The following is an 18564-nucleotide window of genomic DNA, read 5'->3' as shown; positions in this document are numbered from 1 at the left end:
CGTCATGGGCACTGAAGGGGTTAACATAAGGAACCAAGCTGAACCAGTGGCAAGCAGTAAGGAGAATCAGCATGGAAGCCAGACTGTGGGGAGGGGAGTCGGTTAATATCCCCCTGCTTAGACGCAGGCCCCTCTAGTAGCAACTACCTGACTGGGCAGATGGGGTTGGTTGCGGTGGTCTACGGGGCACTGCAGAATACTCTAGCCTGATCTGATCAATCATCACTGTCCTCCCACATAGGAGAATGGATATATAGCACTTTGAAAACCTGAGCATTGGAAAGAAACTGGAAGTGGAATCCTAAGTCCCTCAAATAAGTGTTGCACAATGAAGGATGTGCTCATTGGGTCCCAGACGGTCACACCAAATCAATAGAGAGGAGCGCACCATCTCCTGGAAAATTTTAAGAAAAGATAGTCAATGCAAACAGCGAATTCTTCTGATGAATAAGATGGGACAGGAGAATTGTTGAAGGGAGAGAAGGTCCTTCTTGCCTGTTAGAAGGCGACCTCAGAGGGGCCCGGAGGGGGCCCTGACTGCCCTGAGACCCACCCTCGAGGTATCGTAGCCGGGCACTGGCGGGAGACTCCTCAGGGGAGGAACCTCGTATCTAGGATCGCACACTCGGCACCACACGACAGAGAGACACCCCACGAGGAGTTCTTAAGAGCAAATCTTTATCAGATCGGAGTGGTAGGATCTTTATGATCACCAAGGCAAAATATATACAAGTAGAGCGCGGGTTCGCAAAGTCTTGGAGGGGGGGTTAGGAGGTAGCGGGACAGTCTTTGGGGATAAGAATCAGATGCAGGAGCGTACCCGGCGCACAGCTCACAATCCTCGAGCTGGGGGATACGCTTGTCGTCGTGGGGTCCGGCGGGACCAAGAGAGCCTGTGGGAGCCGCGAGTCACTCAGCCGGCTCGAGTACAAGTTCGGAGGTCTTACGATCTTCAGGGAGCCGCGAGTCACTCAGCAGGGCTCAAGCACAAGTTCGGAGGTCTTACGGTCTTCAGGGAGCCGCGAGTCACTCAGCAGGGCTCAAACACAAAGTCCGGAGGTCTTACGATCTTCAGGGAGCCGCGAGTCACTCAGCAGGGCTCAAGCACAAAGTCGGAGGTCTTACGATCTTCAGGGAGCCGCGAGTCACTCAGCAGGGCTCAGGTGTTTCCAAGGCGAATCTGCCGGACTGTCCCAGAGCACCCCTTGTTATAGGGCGACTCCTCTTTGATGTCCGGAGTCTGTGCAGGCAGGGGTCTTGTCACCTGGGGGTCGCTTGTTGGGGGTTTCCTGCCATTGTCCTTTGATCCTTTCAGGGCCGGGTCGGGAGGAGTCCCAGACACCCAGCAGGCGTGGAGCCAGCCCTCGGGGAGGCCGGCGGGTCGATCGAAACCCACCTTCCCAGGGAAGCGCAGAGGTGTGATGGAAACTGCTCCTCCCTTTCTCATCCCAAGGGGAGCGCGATGTCCTCCAGCCGGAGTGGCGCCTATAGGCTAGGGTCGCGCTGGGGCCGGGCGGCCATCTTGGTGCATGAAGTGGGCACCCGGGGTGGCCGAAGGAGGAAGGCCACGGACGGGGGAAGTCCGGGTCGGGTGTGTGTGTTCTGGTGGGAAGGATCGGCTAGGCCGTGGGCTCGGGGCTGGTGTGAGGTGCAGGGGTCAGGTCTGACTACGTTACGAGGGCCGGGTCTAACATTGCCGCTATGGACAGATGCATGGGATACTGATAAAATGGAGAGGAGAATGTCAGACTTTGCGGTTAAGGTCAATCAACTGTAGTAGAAAATAAAATAAGTTGTGAAGAGATAAGAAAAGGCAGATAATACAGTGACAAAACATGAAATTGCTGAGGCTATTCTGGACGGAATATGGAGTTTCAAATGTGTGTGCTAAGGGGGTGATGCAAGTAGAATATAAACTAGAGCATTTTGAGCCTGGAAAGTGCTTGTGGAATCGCCGGTGCTGGGCTGGCCACCAATGGATAAGTAGCAAATCCTAAAAAAATCTGCTGCAAGAGGTAAACACAGACCTGGAGGGAAAGATCCATCCATGGGAAGAGAGTAATAAAGTGAGGAAGCAGAAAGTAGGAGAAAGGGAGCAGGGCATTGTGGTAGTTGGTCTCTGGGATAAAGGTATCAGAAAACCCATTTTGAGCACAGCTGCCTCACAGTGTAGCTTTTGTTTTGGGGGTAAATGCATATTATTGTTCCCGGCACTTAGACTAGAGTAGCTTGAGCAAAGAAGACAAATGCAAGAGTTACAAACAGCCTGCTGGTTTTGGGGCACAAAAGTCTATCCTATATCCCATGGCTTCAAGGTGTTGCACAAAGAGAAAACCTTCCTAAAACAGACATCGATACATAATGTAGAGGTGCTGAAGTTCAATGGAGAAGACAAGTTTGACGGTGGAACTTGCGGGTGGGAGATCTTTTTAACTTGAGGTGGCTATTTAAAGGTTGAGGCCAGTTATATTGGCTGCGTTGCCTAAGGCTGCTGAGCAAAATCCTGCTAGTTTCTCTTTGTTGGTGTCCTGTCAATGGGAGTATTCTGTAGGACCTAAACCATTATTATACTATTGCGTGTACATTGGACACTCCTAATCCCCTAAGGTGAGAGTTGCAAGTAACATTTTTCTTCTGTCCTGGTTAGGTGCACTGTTTCAGGTGATAACAACATTGTATTTTGAAAAATGTAATAAAATATTTACAACATAATTCGTTCAATTAGAATGCAGGTTACCCATTTCAGAACCACCCACATCACCAATGTGCTTTGTCTGAGGCAGGTAACATGCTTGTGCAGATCAAGAGACTATTCGATGTGTATGCCAAAGACGTTTCGGTTGACAAAGCCCTGAGAGAAACGTTTTGTAGCTTCCCAATTCCTCAGAAAGTACAAGGCTTCATTGCTTCCAGAGAAGATCATTAGTGATAATGCGTGCATGAGGGGTTTGTTGCTGAAGGGGATGACCGCTGCATCAGTACATCCGATTTTATTCTGATGAGCCCTGGTGAAAAAACTGTTTTAGGATGTTCGCTTAATATATGCGAACCACAAATGACGCCATCTACATTTGCTCATAAGAGTTTAGATATGGGACCACCAAAAATGTGTGCCAGATGTTTGAGTTGGTATCAAGGAAAGACTGTGAGTATGACATCAATATCACTATGTTCAAGGTGACCTGATGTTTTCCCATAGGTAGCTTTTTGCACTGTACTCCTTCTTGGCAAATTGTCATAGACCTTTGGCTCCGCAATCTGTGTCAATGTTGAACAGATCTATTGATGCAGGCAAGAAAGCAGGGAGAAATAGACAGGTTCAACATGTCTCATTAGTCCTCTACAAATCGTAACAGAATCCCTGAATGTCAGATTGGATCATCAACAAGTGAGAAGAGCCTTGGACAGCCAGCACAATCGCAGAAGTACACAGGATTCATCCGCCAGAGATAGGCACCAGGGCTATTTCTTCTTAGACAGGAAAAGAGGTTTGATATGCTTTCTCGGCACTTGCAGTACTTCCAAACTTTATTCTCAATTTCATGTGTGTCATTTCTCTTACAATGCTCCTAACTGCCGGAAGTAGCAACGGGGGAGGGGGAGGGATGTGGGTTCTACAGAGTATGCATTTCTCCTAGGACAGTACTTCACATCTATCTCCAGACAAGGATAACATCCTCTCCTGTAGAAAGAGGCGAATTTCCGAGCTCAAGATTCAAATGTTTAGATTAACGTGACAGAAGTCTTGCAGATTGGCTACCCTAAAATGAAGGTGTGTAGATTTGAAAAGCAGCATTCCTCTCTATCCAGTATTGGAGACCTCAGAATAATGTCCGGTACACCTAAATTGTCTGACTTCTGAGAAGCACTGTCCTCATTTGGTACAGAACTAGATCTAAACTGGTTAAGGTACCCTACTTTACAGTATAGCAAATGCCATGCCCATTTCAGACTTACCCTTGCTGAAGAAAGTGCCAGATATTCCAGAAAAAGCAGCATGATTCATGAACGATTGCCCGACTCCAGAATGCTTCAAACAAACTGTTGCAAGCATCCAATTCAATACTCTTAACTATCTCCAGCTCATAAACAATAATGTATATAGCAAGCAGATAGTAAGATTGCAGGAGTTCTGGTAAGCAGAGTACTCCAGATAAGAAATATTAAGGCAAAAAACGTAGATTTCTCACAAGCCACGAATACTTTTAATTTTCATTAGTTTAAGTGAACTAAAAAAAGTACTCAGGAATACATTGTAAAGATTCAAAAGTATGCCCAGAAGAAATATCATCAAAAGCAATATCCAGAGTATGTTTTGAGAAGGGAATTACAACTGGTAAACAAACCTCAGCAACAGAAGAGATTTCCATTCCTGACCAAATAGGTAATAATCCTGAGGACAGTCTCATAATGCACTGATATCCAGAAAAGAACTAGCAAAGAAGATTTCTGAATGGCAAAGAGCCCAGGAGGCATGTATATAAGGAGCACTGAATGCGAGTAACAGTTTGCTTGAATTTAGCACTCATAAAAACAGGATCTGACCTAGAAATAAACCTTAATCACAGTGAGGGTATAGGGCATGAACAAAATGGCATTAATAACGGCGGCCTGACAGAGGTAGGATATAGTGCCTGGTCCAATATTGAACATGACAGGGATTACACACGACTCAGATCAAGGGATCTTTTGTTTAGTCCTTGTGGTCTGTGGCTTGTGAATGAAGTGAATCTCCCAAAGGTGGAGCCAGCACTTCCAGTTGGGACTTATCGTCTTTCTACTAAAGGTAACAGTGACCGATGCAGACGATGGAGGATGAGCAGGGATAGGGATGGGTCATCAGCTCTGGTAAGAATTACATAGCCAATGCCCATAACAGTGTGAACGTAGTTAAGAGTCAAGGATGTGCCGGATTTCAATGAACTCCTAGAGTTTCAAAACCACTCTATTTCCAGCCTCCTGGAAAGACAACACGGAGTATCGAAGCAGCAATGGTTGGCAAAAGCCACACTGGTCAAGTGATGATTTCAGCAAGAAGGTGAGGTTGGATTGATGAAACCTTTTCCAGGTGGCAATTAGTCCCTTGCTCACTTTGCCACTGGATTCAAGCTAGTCTGGCTGATGAAGGATGTTACCCAGAAACCGGTCCCAGGATGTTAGTTTCCGGTTCAGGGAAGACCAGGCTTGGCAGTTCAGGCTGGACTGTTCCCATGAGGCACAGGGTCAAGACTGATTTGCATATAGCTGGGTCTGAACTGAGGTGGCGAAGTGAGCTAAAGAATGATGATGAATTCAACCCAGATCTGTAACGGGGGTGAGTGTCTGAAAGGTTTCAGTGCTCCGTCCATCATCCCCTTGTGTTTTTTTTGGTCGCCCTAAGTTGGCAGGGTATGCCCAGACGAGGGTCCCTTGCTCACTTTGCCACTGGATTCAAGCTAGCCTGGCTACTGAAGGGTGTTACCCAGAAACCCGTCCCAGGATGCTTATTTCCGGTTCAGGGAAGACCTGGCATGGCAGTTCGGACTGGACTGTTCCTATGAGGCACAGGGTCAAGACTGATTTGCATATAGCTGGGTCTGAATTGAGGTGACGAAGTGAGCTAAAGAATGATGATGGATTCAACCCAGATCGGTGACTGGGGGGTGAGTGTCTGAAAAGTTTCAGTGCTCCGTCCATCATCTCCTTGTGTTTTATGATGTTAGACACATCGATTCTACTTGGGACAGAATAATCCATGACAAGGATGCTGGGGACCAATGAAGGCTGTAGCTTGTGAAGAAAGGTTTCAGCTTCATTGTTTGTAAGGGATCCCTTGTGAGGGTTGAGGTGGCTCAATGGATGAGAAAGGGAATATAAATTAGTTATGCCGAAATTTTGTTCTGCATTATTTGAATCTTTCAATAATGAAGTTGGTAATGTCATAGCATGGATTATGTTGTGGGAATATATAAGAGGCTTTGCAGTTGGTGTTCACAAATATCTCAATAGTCAGTTTACTGATAGTTTGTTCAATTGTTGGCAATTTAGAAATGCTGTTAAGGAGTCAAAAGGAATTTAGGGTAGGAGGTTGTGCATTAGGTTGGTGAGGTCTGACTGGATACATGCCAAGTGAGTCGAAGTTACTGGAACTTGTACTTGGTGAGGTCAGGATTTGAAGCATGCATTGACTGCATTCATAATGTAATACAACCTCGTCTGCAGCTTTGCTTATATCACTGAGGAGGTGAGAGACAGGAGGAGGGAATCTCACAGGATTCTTAAGGCTTCGGGTAGATACCTTGGTTTCTGGGCATACGGAGGGGCTCTAAAGGGGTAGGGTTTATTTTTAGAGTTAATTTAATCAGGCAGTGGTTGGTTCAGCAGCAGAAGGAATTCTGCTGAGATGGCTGTATAGTGGGTGACAAACCGGGCGTCATCCATGAAGTGGCCTTTATTGTAAGACAGTAGGAGAGAGACAGTGGAGAGTACGGTTTGATAAAATACCTCAGAACTCTGAGGCTGAGTGGTGGTTGAGTGTGTCCACCAGTGGACACATCAGTACATACAATGCAGCATGTGGTGTACTTGAAAGCTCACCGGCTCGCTTGACCTTACAATACTTTAAGAATGTTTCCTGGTAGTTTCCTACTCGCTAAAAATGTTCCTCGCATCTGGGAAATATAGAAAGATGGTCTCATTTATCACGGCACCTAATTATTTTAGCCAAGGGTTCCTGACACTAAAGTTAAGAGTTCATTATTTTAGAAAGGGTTCATGACACTAAAGTAAGTTGAGACTGAGAGAGAATGAGGGGATCTGGAAAAAAAACAAATAGAAGACTTTGCAATAAACATACAGTTCACTGAATTATGTTACATAATGACGAAATCCATGGTGCACCAGGCTAAAACGTATCCGGCATCATTTCACAGCTGTAATCTAGCACACAATTACTTTTAAATAATGTCATGGTGTTTGTGCAGTGATACAGATCAGGAGTGAAATGTTTAATTCATGCTAATTTCCTATGCTACCTAGGATTTCCTGGTAGTTGTGCCTTGTATATCAAGCCCAAAGACGCCTGGATATTCCATTTACATTTAATGCATTCTTCTTTGGAGATCACAGGTCATTCAATTACGAATTATGCTGCGAGATTATTTAAATAACATTCTGCTATACAAACATAAAACTTCCGCTTTTTTACACCTCTGTCAAAAACGAAAGATTAACAGGTGTTGTATTGCACTGTTGTGCTTTCGATATTTAAAACATGATGTACCCATTCGAGAACAGAACTCCATGAAACAGAGTGTAAAATCCCCAGCCAAGACTTTTCACATTATTGAAATAGGACTCTTACATGGCCTTCAAACCTCCTTTCCTCTTAGAAACGAGAGGGTCTACCTAAATCACTGCCGTGCTGTTGCAGTTGCCATAACTGGTCAAGGTGAAAAAGGTGGACTCGGGACTGGAGCATCAAGAATAAACCGGACCCAAGATCCCTTGTGCAGAGCAATACTTCGCCACTAACCTCTTTGGCCAAACTGTGTTGCCCAGGTCTTTCCCCGTGCCTTTTTCACAACCAACCCCTTCACTTGGTGATCTAATCTGTGCCACTTAGGTGCTAGCCCATAAACTACTTCCAAAACGTGGAGTACATGTTCTAGATGTATGCCTTTATATAAGATGCAGATATATGCTCCGCATATACCTGGAAACACTAATATTCGATATTATGACTGTGTATTCACCGCTATGACAGAGTAAACCACCAATACTGCCACGTTTGTGACAGAGACTTCATGGCACATTAGTAGCAGAATGATGTTGCCAGAATTTAAGTTATCTTTCCCCGGGTTTTCCAAAAGTTCCAGGTTTCCTTACCTTTGATGCAGAATATCCAGCCATCTGTGGCAGAGGCCTGTAGCAGGAGGCAGAAGAAATGTTGACAATAGCGCCTTTTTTTCTATCTATCATCCCGGGAAGCACTATCTTTATCATCATGGTAGCAGCAGCTATGTTAATGTGGACAATGTCCCACAGCTTCTCTTCAGGCACCAAACTAAAGTATTGTGGGTAATCATAAGCTACTCCAACATTATTTACCAAAATACCAATCTCTACATCATTCAGTGCCTTTTTGATTGCAGGGTAAATTTCATGGCCTCTGCTGAAATCTGCTACAATAAATGCAGTTTGCACTTTGTATCTCTCAGAGATGGAATCAGAAACACTTTCCAGCTTCTCCTTATTCCGGCTAATGAGGATGACGTTTACGCCCCGCCGTGCCAGCTCTTCAGCATAGGCTCTTCCAATGCCAGATGTGGCACCTGGGAAAAATAAAACAAGGATCAAATAATGAGGAGACAATTTAGTTTAACATGGTCACATCACACATTCTGGAACATAATTGTTCCCAATAAAAATTTATAAGTAGAGGTAGGGCCAAACTGGCATTAAAAAGTACAAGCATAAATATGAAAACACAAATGCACTTACAGCAAATCATACACATTTCGGTTTCCATAAAACTAAACATATTGTCCAAAGTTACTTGATCCAAAGTTGCTTTCTACAAATCAGGGGCTCTTGTGAAGCACGTGTTCCAATGTATCCTGCAATTGACGACAGTTCTCGAGGCCTATAAGCCGAACCAAACTCATTTCCCTGTAACAATAGCTCTCTAGTGAAGAATTGGATCTGGTTGACACATTAATTAAATTGCAATATATACTGTGGAAAATCTCGAAATGCGTTTACGCAGGTAACTTTTAACCATCATTAGGGTTAGCTATTTGAATTTTGACATTCATTGGAATGGTGTGATAAATTGGGTTGTTGGTTGACAGGGGTGTTAACCTTTCTCAAGCAACAGCCACAATCTGATTGAGGGTGAACCACAGAGTCACTAAATTAACCAGTGCCACAAAAGAAGTCAGGGTTAACTTAGAGGCAATATGTACATATTTATGCTGCACACAAACAGCAATAAGGTGAAAACATAAACACAAGCTCCCACAGTAATTTAGAAAATAGAGTAAAATTTCATAAACTATTTGACACTAAAACGATAAAAATCCAATTAGTAGAACTGTAGTTATGAATTTTTAAAGCTTTAGTGCAATCTACCGCTTAACCCCTTCAGCGCGGCGCGGATTTCCGCGCCGCGCTGAAGATTCCGTGCGCGGGCGGGGCCATGACGGAGCGGTTCCGTCACGCGCACAGCGCAACCGACGCACGTGACGGAACCGCTCCGTCACAAGCGTCGAACGGGTTAAAAGATCAAGGGCCTCATGTAGGTAAATAAATATTACCGCTTCTTAAATACCGAGCCGTACCGAATCGGTATTTAAGAATCGGTAAGTTATATGTAGGTAAAAATTCGGTAACAATTACCGAATCGGTAACATTCGGTAATCAAGAATCGGAATTCACCGAATCGGTAAATAGCGAGGTGGTATTTACCGAATCGGTAAATACCGCGGTGGTATTTACCGATTCGGAAAATACCGAATCGGTGTTTACCGAATCGGGAAAAACAATCACATGACTTGATGAAATAGCCAATCCTGTGCAACCACACCCCACCCAACCAGGAAGTGGCCACACCCAGGCAGGTGCACACAATTAACAGACCCTGGAGAGGCTTGGAGTGCAGAGGAGAGGCAGGGAGCCAGTGCCTGTTTGTGCAGCAAAAATAACATCAGGTCCAGCCAGAGGACACAGAGAGATGGAGGGGAAAGGAGGAGGAAGCTGAAATTCAGCCCCAAGGAACTCCAGGTGCTGGTGGAGGAGGTGGTGAAGCAGCACCAGAAGCTGTTTGGGAGGCAGTCCCTGCAAGTGCCTGAGGCTGAAAAGCGCAATATTTGGCTGGCCATCCAGGCGCAGGTCAATGCTGTGGGAGTGACCCACAGGGACATAGAGGTCCTCAAAAAGCGCTGGTATGACCTGAGGATTGTAACCAAGAGGAAGATGGGGGAAATCCAGAAGGAGGCCAGCCAGACTGGAGGTGGAACCAACAGGGCACCTGCCCTCACCGAACTGGAGGAGCTGGTGGGGGCCACAATCGAGCAAGAGAGCGTCGTGGGTCTTGGGGATGCTGACAGCTCTGCCAGAGCCGCCACCCAACAAGGTAAGACGAATGCACAGCAATGTAGCCCCCCCTACCCCTATCCCACATCCCCCATTGTGAAATGAGTATCCCACTCCAGTCCATGTGTTAGTGCAGACAGGCAATGCATTCTGGGAGATATAGTCAGGGAAACCCCAACGATGAAGTAAATAGCACAGGGCAACAAGGCATGTCACACACATGAGGCACAAGGAGGCAGAGGACAATTTGGAGTGTGACATGATTTATTGTGATGCTTGCAATGCAGCCCTTCGGGGACACTGAGCCGATGTTGCATTTCTGTCCACAGATGTGACATCACGCAGGACAGGGCATGCTGCAGGAGAGAGGGCACACCGGCCACAAAGATCACCTCTGGCCAGCACAAGTTCAGCCCAGGGAGCAGGGCCACAGGCAGCCGCACCACCAACACAGGCAGCCTCGCCTCACCCAGAGCCAGCATCACCTCAACCGGAGCCAGCATCACCTCACCCAGAGCCAGCATCACCTCACCCAGAGCCAGCATCGCCACTCATGTTTGAGTCACCGGCCACATCACCGCCTGCAGGTGTGAGAATGAGGAGGCGTCCTGCCGCCAGGCTGCGAGCCTTAGACACCTCGTCTGACGACAGCAGGGGCCCTGAGCAAATTACTATGCCCCAGGATGGGAGCCATGCCACTGTGCCCTACACCTCACAGGCAGCACAGACGGGTGCAAGAGGGCGCCGCAGGTCGCGTGTCCAGAGTCCACGAGCAAGCATTGACAGCCATGGTGTCTTCTCGGGGCTCGAGGGCCAAATGTTAAAACAACAGCGCCTGCAAACAAAGGCAGTCATGTCAGTCCAGAGGCATATGCGGTTCATGAAATCTACATTTGTCAACATGGACAATAACATCAGCGCAATGGCAGCGGGCATTCGGGACATGTCCCAGTCAATCCAGCAGTGGTGCAGCAAATTAGATGCTGACATAGATGCACGGCGCCGGGAACGGCAGAGGAGGGACACTACCACCAGGGCACTCAACCGTCTGGCAACTGCCACTTCTCTACTGTGCCGGCGCTCTGTGTCGATGCAGGAGGGCCTGACACACTGCTGCAGCGACGTGTCTCGGGGGATGGTGCAGGTGACAAGTGCACTAGAGGTGCTATTAACTAGTCAGGCGGCGACAACTGCTGCAGGGGATGCTGCGGAGAGCATCGACACCAGCAGCAGGAGCAGCATCACACCCCCCGTCCCAGAAGCACGCAGGAGCAGCAGGCGGCTTGGGGTTGGCTGTAGTGAGGATGCTCAAGCCGTGCCATCCCACACTGCAGCGCGTATGCGCAAACATTGATGCAGCATTGCGTAGCCACTTCCCAATGGGTGACGTAACCCTGGACTTACTCCTTGTATATATGCTATGTTGCCAGATTGGCTTGATCTTGTGTTCATGGCGTAGTGCCGCATTAAAACTACGTCATGACATACCACAACTGGCTGTGTCCCCTTACTTACTTAGAAATAGTTGCATGTGATCTCTGCCCGTCTCTCTCTCCCATCTATTGCAGTTGGCACTCTAGCTGCGTTGCCCTCTGGCTGGCCTGACTCATCCTCGTTGTCCTCAAAATCTGTTAGTTCCACATCTGTACCTTTCTTCGTGGCAAGGTTGTGCAGCATTGCACAAGTGGCAATGATCTTGCAGCAGTTGATGGGTGTGTACTGGCGTGCGCCTCCGCTCTTGTGGAGGCAGCGGAACCTGCTTTTCAGTAGTCCAAACGTGCGCTCCACCACATTGCGTGTTGATTTATGTGCCACGTTGTATCGTCTCTCACTCTGGGTTGATGGGTGTAGGTAGGGAGTGAGGATGAATGACCGGCAGGCATATGCACTGTCGCCTAGGTGAGTAAAAGGGAACCATCAGTCACATGCCTCTATACACTATGATTTGCAGGTTTCATGGGGCGTCACTGTTACTTACCTAGCAGGTATCCCTCTCCAAATTCTCCGGCAATCAGTCGTGTGTAGATCCCACTGTTCTGGAAGATGTAAGAGTCATGGGTGCTCCCAGGAAACTTCGCTACAATATCAGTGATGATGTTCCCTGCATCACAGATCACCTGCACATTGATGGAGTGGGTGGACTTTCTGTTCCTGTAGATGTGCTCTGTGTCAGCTGGTGGGCAGATTGGGATGTGTGTGCCATCAATACAGCCAATGACATGGGGGAACTGTGCCATGTGATAAAAGTCAGTTTTAGTTTTCTGCAGTTCAGCCTGTGTGTTTGGGAAGCTGATGTAGTGGTACATTCTCTGCATCATGGCATCCAGGAACTTCCTGAAGAAACGGGACAGGCAACTCTGGGATACACCACCCACCGCAGCTATCACCACCTGATAACTGCCGGATGCCAGTAGATGTAGGCTGCAGAGCACCTGCACATGTGGTGGTATGGCATGCGCCCTTCTTGTTGGCTGGTCCAGGAGTGGGTGCAGGTCCCTTATCAGGTCAATGATGGTTTGGGGGTGTAGCCTGTACCTTTCATGTATCTCTGCATCAGTCAGTTGGAAGAGTGTGATGCGCTGTCTGTAGATTTGTTCCTCCCGTCTCCATATCCTCAGACCTGCTGCCTGTAGACGTAGGCGCCTTGCAATGACATACAGAGCGGCCATGTTGTCCACGCTGTTGCATTTTGAGATTGCTTATATGGTCTGTTGATGGTTACCACCTGCTTTCACTCAGTGTTAATTACCGACTCTTAATTACCGATTTTCATGGATTTCTTAATTACCGAATTTACCTACATGTCATTTTCAGTTTTACCACTTCATATTTACCACTTCATATTTACCGATTCATATTTACCACTTCATATTTACCGATTCGGTTAATATGTATTCGGTAATTATGAATCGGTATTTACCGCTTCATATTTACCGAAAAATGGTTTTTGGTCTCCTACATCTCACTTGTCTATATACCGGTCGGTAACGGGATATTTACCGAATTTCGGCCGTTACCGACCGGTATTTGGCTACCTACATGAGGCCCCAAGTGCCAACCGCGGATATCTATTTGCCAGAGACTGGGTAAACTCAAAAGTTATGGCCGACAACACTGGAGCACGGTTCAGATACCTTACCTTCAGACTTACAAGAAATTTCAAAGAAAAATGTCTGAGACGGTCAAGTTCAGCGACTCGTTTATGTTACTGCCTACTCATCTTGGTTTGAGATGCCGAGTTGAGTCACAACCAGCATGGTGCAGAAGTTGAATATTCCTTCTCGTTTTTGAGTGAAAAATAATACCCATGAGGGAAAGCACGCCCATATTTGAGCAAAAGGAAAGTCCATTACATACAGAGTTTTGAATTGGTAAAGATGCGGTAAAAGAGTCTTCAAGCAACTCAGTCCTGCCCATACTCTGCAGTAAAGAAATTCATACTGGCAAGTGTTAAGGGAGCCTCATAGGCAGTAACATAAATGAGTCCAGTGGCAGAAAAGCCAAAAACTCTTGGAGCAAATGAGCTGGAGCGGCCGCTCCGTCTCTACAAAACAGAATATCCGGTCCATTTCTATGAAGCCCTGATGATAGTCCCAGTACTATTCACCTGGGTCTTGAAACGCGTTGGCATTTTGGGAGGCATTTAGATAATTCTGAATGCGGCGAGTGTTGAAGGAAATTATTGGATAAAGGATTGATATACTATTCAGACACTCTTTTCAGACTATTTTCATGTTTACTACTAAATTTTGTATATGATGTATATGATGTAAATTTTCCTAAAAATGTGTTTTGCATCAGATTATTGTATGAATTCATTTGCTGATTTTGTCATGTGGCAAGCTGTTGGCAATAATTTTTTCACAGTGTCTAAGTCCATTTTTGTCTTTAAGTGTATGTTAATGTGAATTGTACATACGTGTAAGTTCATGTGTGAATTTGATAAGTCTGCGTTTCTTTTTCAGTCCAAAAAATTGTTTTGATACATTTTTAAATTAATAAGAAACAGAAATGGTCTAATAAAAATTCAATTCGGACAGATAAAAGAGTTGACTGTTCGGTACTCCATGAGTAGTAGGAGTGTACTGAATTTTGAATAGCCCTACCTGGCCCTGGTCCGTTGGGCTTAACCCCTATAGATTTTTGCAACTTTCTAAAAGTGGCAGTTGTGATTAAATATCCAACTTTACCATTAAATAGGGGTTTTAATTACAATTTTTTGCACACCAAACTTAACCTGTCTGTGTGGTCCCACTTAGAAGTTACAGCTTATTAAATGAAGCTTCACTGGTATCTTATGGCAGAGGTAGCCCTTGCAGTACTGAAAAATGAATGTAAAAGTTTTTCACTGCCAGGACATGTAAAACTTAAAAGTACATGTCCAACTTTTTAACTATACTCCACCGTGCCCTGTGGGCAGTTTAGGGCCTAACCTAGTAGTGACTTAGATGTATTAAAAAGGAAGGTTTGGGCAAGGCAAAAGTTTTATTTTGTCAGGTTGAAATGGCAGTTTAAAACTGAACACACAGGTTGCAAAGGCAAGTGCTACTTCAGCGGGTGGCAGAACCAGTGCTGCAGGCTCACTAGTAGCATTTGATTTACAGGCGCTGGGCACAGGTATTGCCAACTCACTAGGGACTTACAAGTAAATTAAATATGCTAATTGGGTAGAAGTCAATTCTACCATGTTTTAAGTAGAGAGCACTTGCACTTTAGCACTGGTTAGCAGGGGTAAACAGTGCAGAGTCATAAAAGCCAACAAACACAGGTTCAGAAAACAGGAGGGTGGAGGCAAAGTGTTTGGGGATGACCCTGCACAAAGGGCAAGTCCAACAAAGAAGATATGGTACCTAAAAGAGAACACAAGAACGGTTATGGTATTGATTGCACACAAAGTATAGTTTACAACTAAAGATGCTCCACTTCCAAGGCCAAACGTCCCATCGAACGCTCCAAAATTGAATGCAAAACGGAAAAAAGGGAGAAGCACTTTTGGTGGGAGTAAAATAACACCAAAAAAAAAAAGAACAGAGTATTAGTAGCTCTCCATAAATTCTAATTCAGAGTTACACATCATCTTATTTAATTTCATGTAGGTGTCAAGAAACAGGTATGGTTGAAATATTCATTCTTTATTTCTTTCTTGAAAATAACAAGGACACGGACACAGTCAATGCGTTTCGACTCATAACAACGGGACTTCTTCAGGGCTGTTAAAAGACATATATGACAAAGCTTAAACCACATACAAAACATTGATGAGTGCAAATTATAAACAACAAATGCCCAATAAAGGAACATACAAAGCAACCAAAAAAAGATATATAAACTTATTGACACAAGACATAATTAAAAACAGTTTTGTCAGTAGTTTGAGAAAACCCACATTTGAAACAGTAAGCCAAAATTCAGCAACCCAATTTCTAAAGTCTTCAAATAAATTGTTTAAATATAGTTTTCAGCTGCATGTTCCAATTCCTTAAACATACCATTGTTTCTAAAATGATTCCTATTTAGTACACGTTCATAATTATAGTTTAATCTGAGATACATTGAAAGTTGTAACTCTGATCCACCCTGTATTCCAAAAATAGATTTCTAACAGAACAGCAAAATACCCCTTTTTGTGGATACAACAAAATCCACATGAAGGGGTCCAAAAAACATATGTGGCAAAGGGTTTTATTTGTAAACTAATCAGCTCAGAAGATGTAAATGAGCTTTCAGTAATAATATGTTCAATAGTAAAGGGAAAGGAGAAAGAGGTTTGAACTCATTTAAATTCATATATATCATATATTGGTGCAACATTCACAAAAGTGCAATTTTGGAGTTTTTTGGGTTTTTTTTAAACAAAATTGCTTACCATCATTTGTAATCAATAGCTCATAACAGGTCATGTGTAAATGTTATTACTGTCATTCCAGCTTCCCCAAAAAGTGGAAAACAAATTCCTTCAAAAAAATATTAAGTTAACATTAACGTAACTACTTGGCTCAGTGCTTCTCAATTAAACAAAATATATCGGACAAGAGGGTCAACCCTTGTACAATCAACAGTGCTACTATCTCACACCTGTGAGTAAAGAGTCAATATGTTATTCGATAGCCACATCACCAGAGCTCCAAATGTACCTCTTACCAAAATCCCATGTGAATAAACATTTAAAGTACCAACTACTATATACCTTCTCCCTCACGAATAAACCCAATGTGCATTATTATCAAAAAGCACATGCAACAATTCTCTTTAAAATACTTAAATAACACACAAAATAAATTTCTATTTGCAACAACGTATATCATAAGAATGTACATTAAGACCATATTTTCAAGTCCCTGAAGAAATACAAAGTAATCACACTTGAATCAATGCACTCGCTCAACTATTACATCAGGACAGTGTACATCATTGCAATTATTGTTCACTACAACTACACATTACCATACTTGTGAAAGAGTGCACACAGTTGCGCAAGTCCTCATTATTCACAACAATTGTACCAGACCATAGTCAAGAGCAAACATAGCCTCCCAATCCTTACATTATAAGGAGCCTGGCGGTCATCAAGCAACATTCATTCATACTCCGTCACATACTAAAGTTCAATCCAGCCCATCCTAACATCACTGTTCATGTATGGCGTAAGCAACAAAGCTGTGTTCAGATTCAGCAACACATTTACCTCAGATCAACTTATATGAGGAAAATCAACCTATTAGATTTCAGTGCAAACACCCTTCACCCCGAATGCAGGGTAAGACAATCGTGAGAGCCTGCATGCAATAATAAAGATCCTCCAATGTTTCACAACCTTAGATTCAACAGTAATCAAAGCACGCGTAATCTCCCAACCCAGACATTACACAGAGCCTGGCGGTCATCAAACAATACTCACTCGTTCCCCGTCACTTACCAAAGTTAGGTCAAGTCTGACTATACATCACTGTTTGTGTACGTCGCAAACAGAAAAACGTTTTCAAATTCGGCAACATTTTAAATACTCATGAGATTAGCCTTAATTCCATTCAGGTGGAGAAAATCGCTTCACTCATATCAAGGCAATTGCGTCGGCCATTGTAGAATGGTAACTTTGACGAAGTTCCTATTAGGTTGTGCAACATAATGTCACACACTGTCTTAAGGAATATACCAAAAACACTCTCTAATGTATTATTTTAGTCAACAGAAACTTCTTTCCTACTTCATCGATAATGAAAAAAATACAACCAGCAAAAAAAAGAACATACTATCACTATGGCCTATGTACAGTTCACAAGTTCAAACAAGTTTCATTTTGTTCCTTGCAAATGGCAGCCATCTTGTAACGGTAACAGTTTGGATCAAAACAGATATGTAGCGTTCAATGCATTTGCATAATACAAACACTACTACATAATTTTTATTAAATAGATCAGTAGTCTCAGCATAATAGGCACTGTATTGAATAGAATAATATCAAAAAATTGTCATGCAGCATATATCCTTGAATTCCCTAATAAGGTTGACTTAAACAGAGATTCACTTCTTAATAATTCATTTATAGGGAGACACAAACGCAGAAAACAGAAACAATCTTGAAATCCTAACCATATGTATGGGCAATCAATAAACACAGTTCAATCCACATTGTGAGGTACCTAAAAAGTGTAAGCAAGAGATCAAAGTCCAGTTATTGCTCCATAGTATTGATTTCTTCACCTCAATACTATTTCAACAAATCAGCACCGGACCACAAAGGACAATCACACCTATCACAGTTCAGCATAGAAGATTTAAGCCTCTCTTCAACAAAATTTTCAACTGACAGTCTAATCCAACGCAGAATGGAATTAGGGCATACAAAAATGACAATATTTGGTATACCCAGTTCGGAAAAAGGTGACAACTAAGCAACAACCTCAAGTATAAATGAACGGCTCTGGCAAATGCCAACCTGTCCTCAGAAACGTGTAATGGTAATTCCTTCCTTCAGCAAACAGGCAGATCATCCAGATTGATTCACAACTCATTACAGAAAGTGATGAAATTCAGACTCTTTATTGAACCAGATTTAATAGTTTGTAAAGAAGAAATCCATTTGGACTCACTCTGCCAGAGTAAACTTTCTCTATCACCACCATGTTCATCTTATTTTCACTGTATCTATTCCATGAAATTTAGAGGACATTTTGCACTTCTGTTCCATTCATGAGAAGACAGTGGGCATGATGGATCGCTATTTCGGCTGGTCCTAGTATGCTCCTCTATTCGAAATCTAAGTTCTCTGGTGGTACTACCTACATACACCTTACCACAAATACACACAATGGCATAGATAACAAATGTTGTCAGGCAGTTGATAAATGCATTCATTTTGTGATTAGCACTGGTGTTAAATTTAAAAGTGGGTGTCTTGTTCATGCCGAATTGACCCATGGTACATGTAGTATACGTAGAGAAACCACATGGTTGAAGTAACCAGCCCATAGAGCTCATATTCTTACATGG

The 18564-nt window shown here is 44.0% G+C and overlaps 1 protein-coding gene across 2 annotated transcripts in view; it reads right to left on the bottom strand.

Annotated features, from left to right (window-relative positions):
- Nucleotides 1–18564, bottom strand: part of HSDL1 (hydroxysteroid dehydrogenase like 1) — a 107177-nt gene that overhangs the window by 34199 nt on the left and 54414 nt on the right. For both annotated transcript variants that reach the window (XM_085638274.1, XM_085638275.1), the window contains exon 3: nucleotides 7867–8312. In XM_085638274.1, the coding sequence (XP_085494400.1) occupies nucleotides 7867–8312 (446 nt within the window). The remainder of the gene's footprint in view (nucleotides 1–7866; nucleotides 8313–18564) is intronic.

The sequence above is a fragment of the Triturus cristatus genome, chromosome 12, assembly GCF_964204655.1.
Source record: "Triturus cristatus chromosome 12, aTriCri1.1, whole genome shotgun sequence".
NCBI classification, from domain to species: domain Eukaryota; kingdom Metazoa; phylum Chordata; class Amphibia; order Caudata; family Salamandridae; genus Triturus; species Triturus cristatus.
This window is presented reverse-complemented; position numbering and strand designations above follow the sequence as displayed.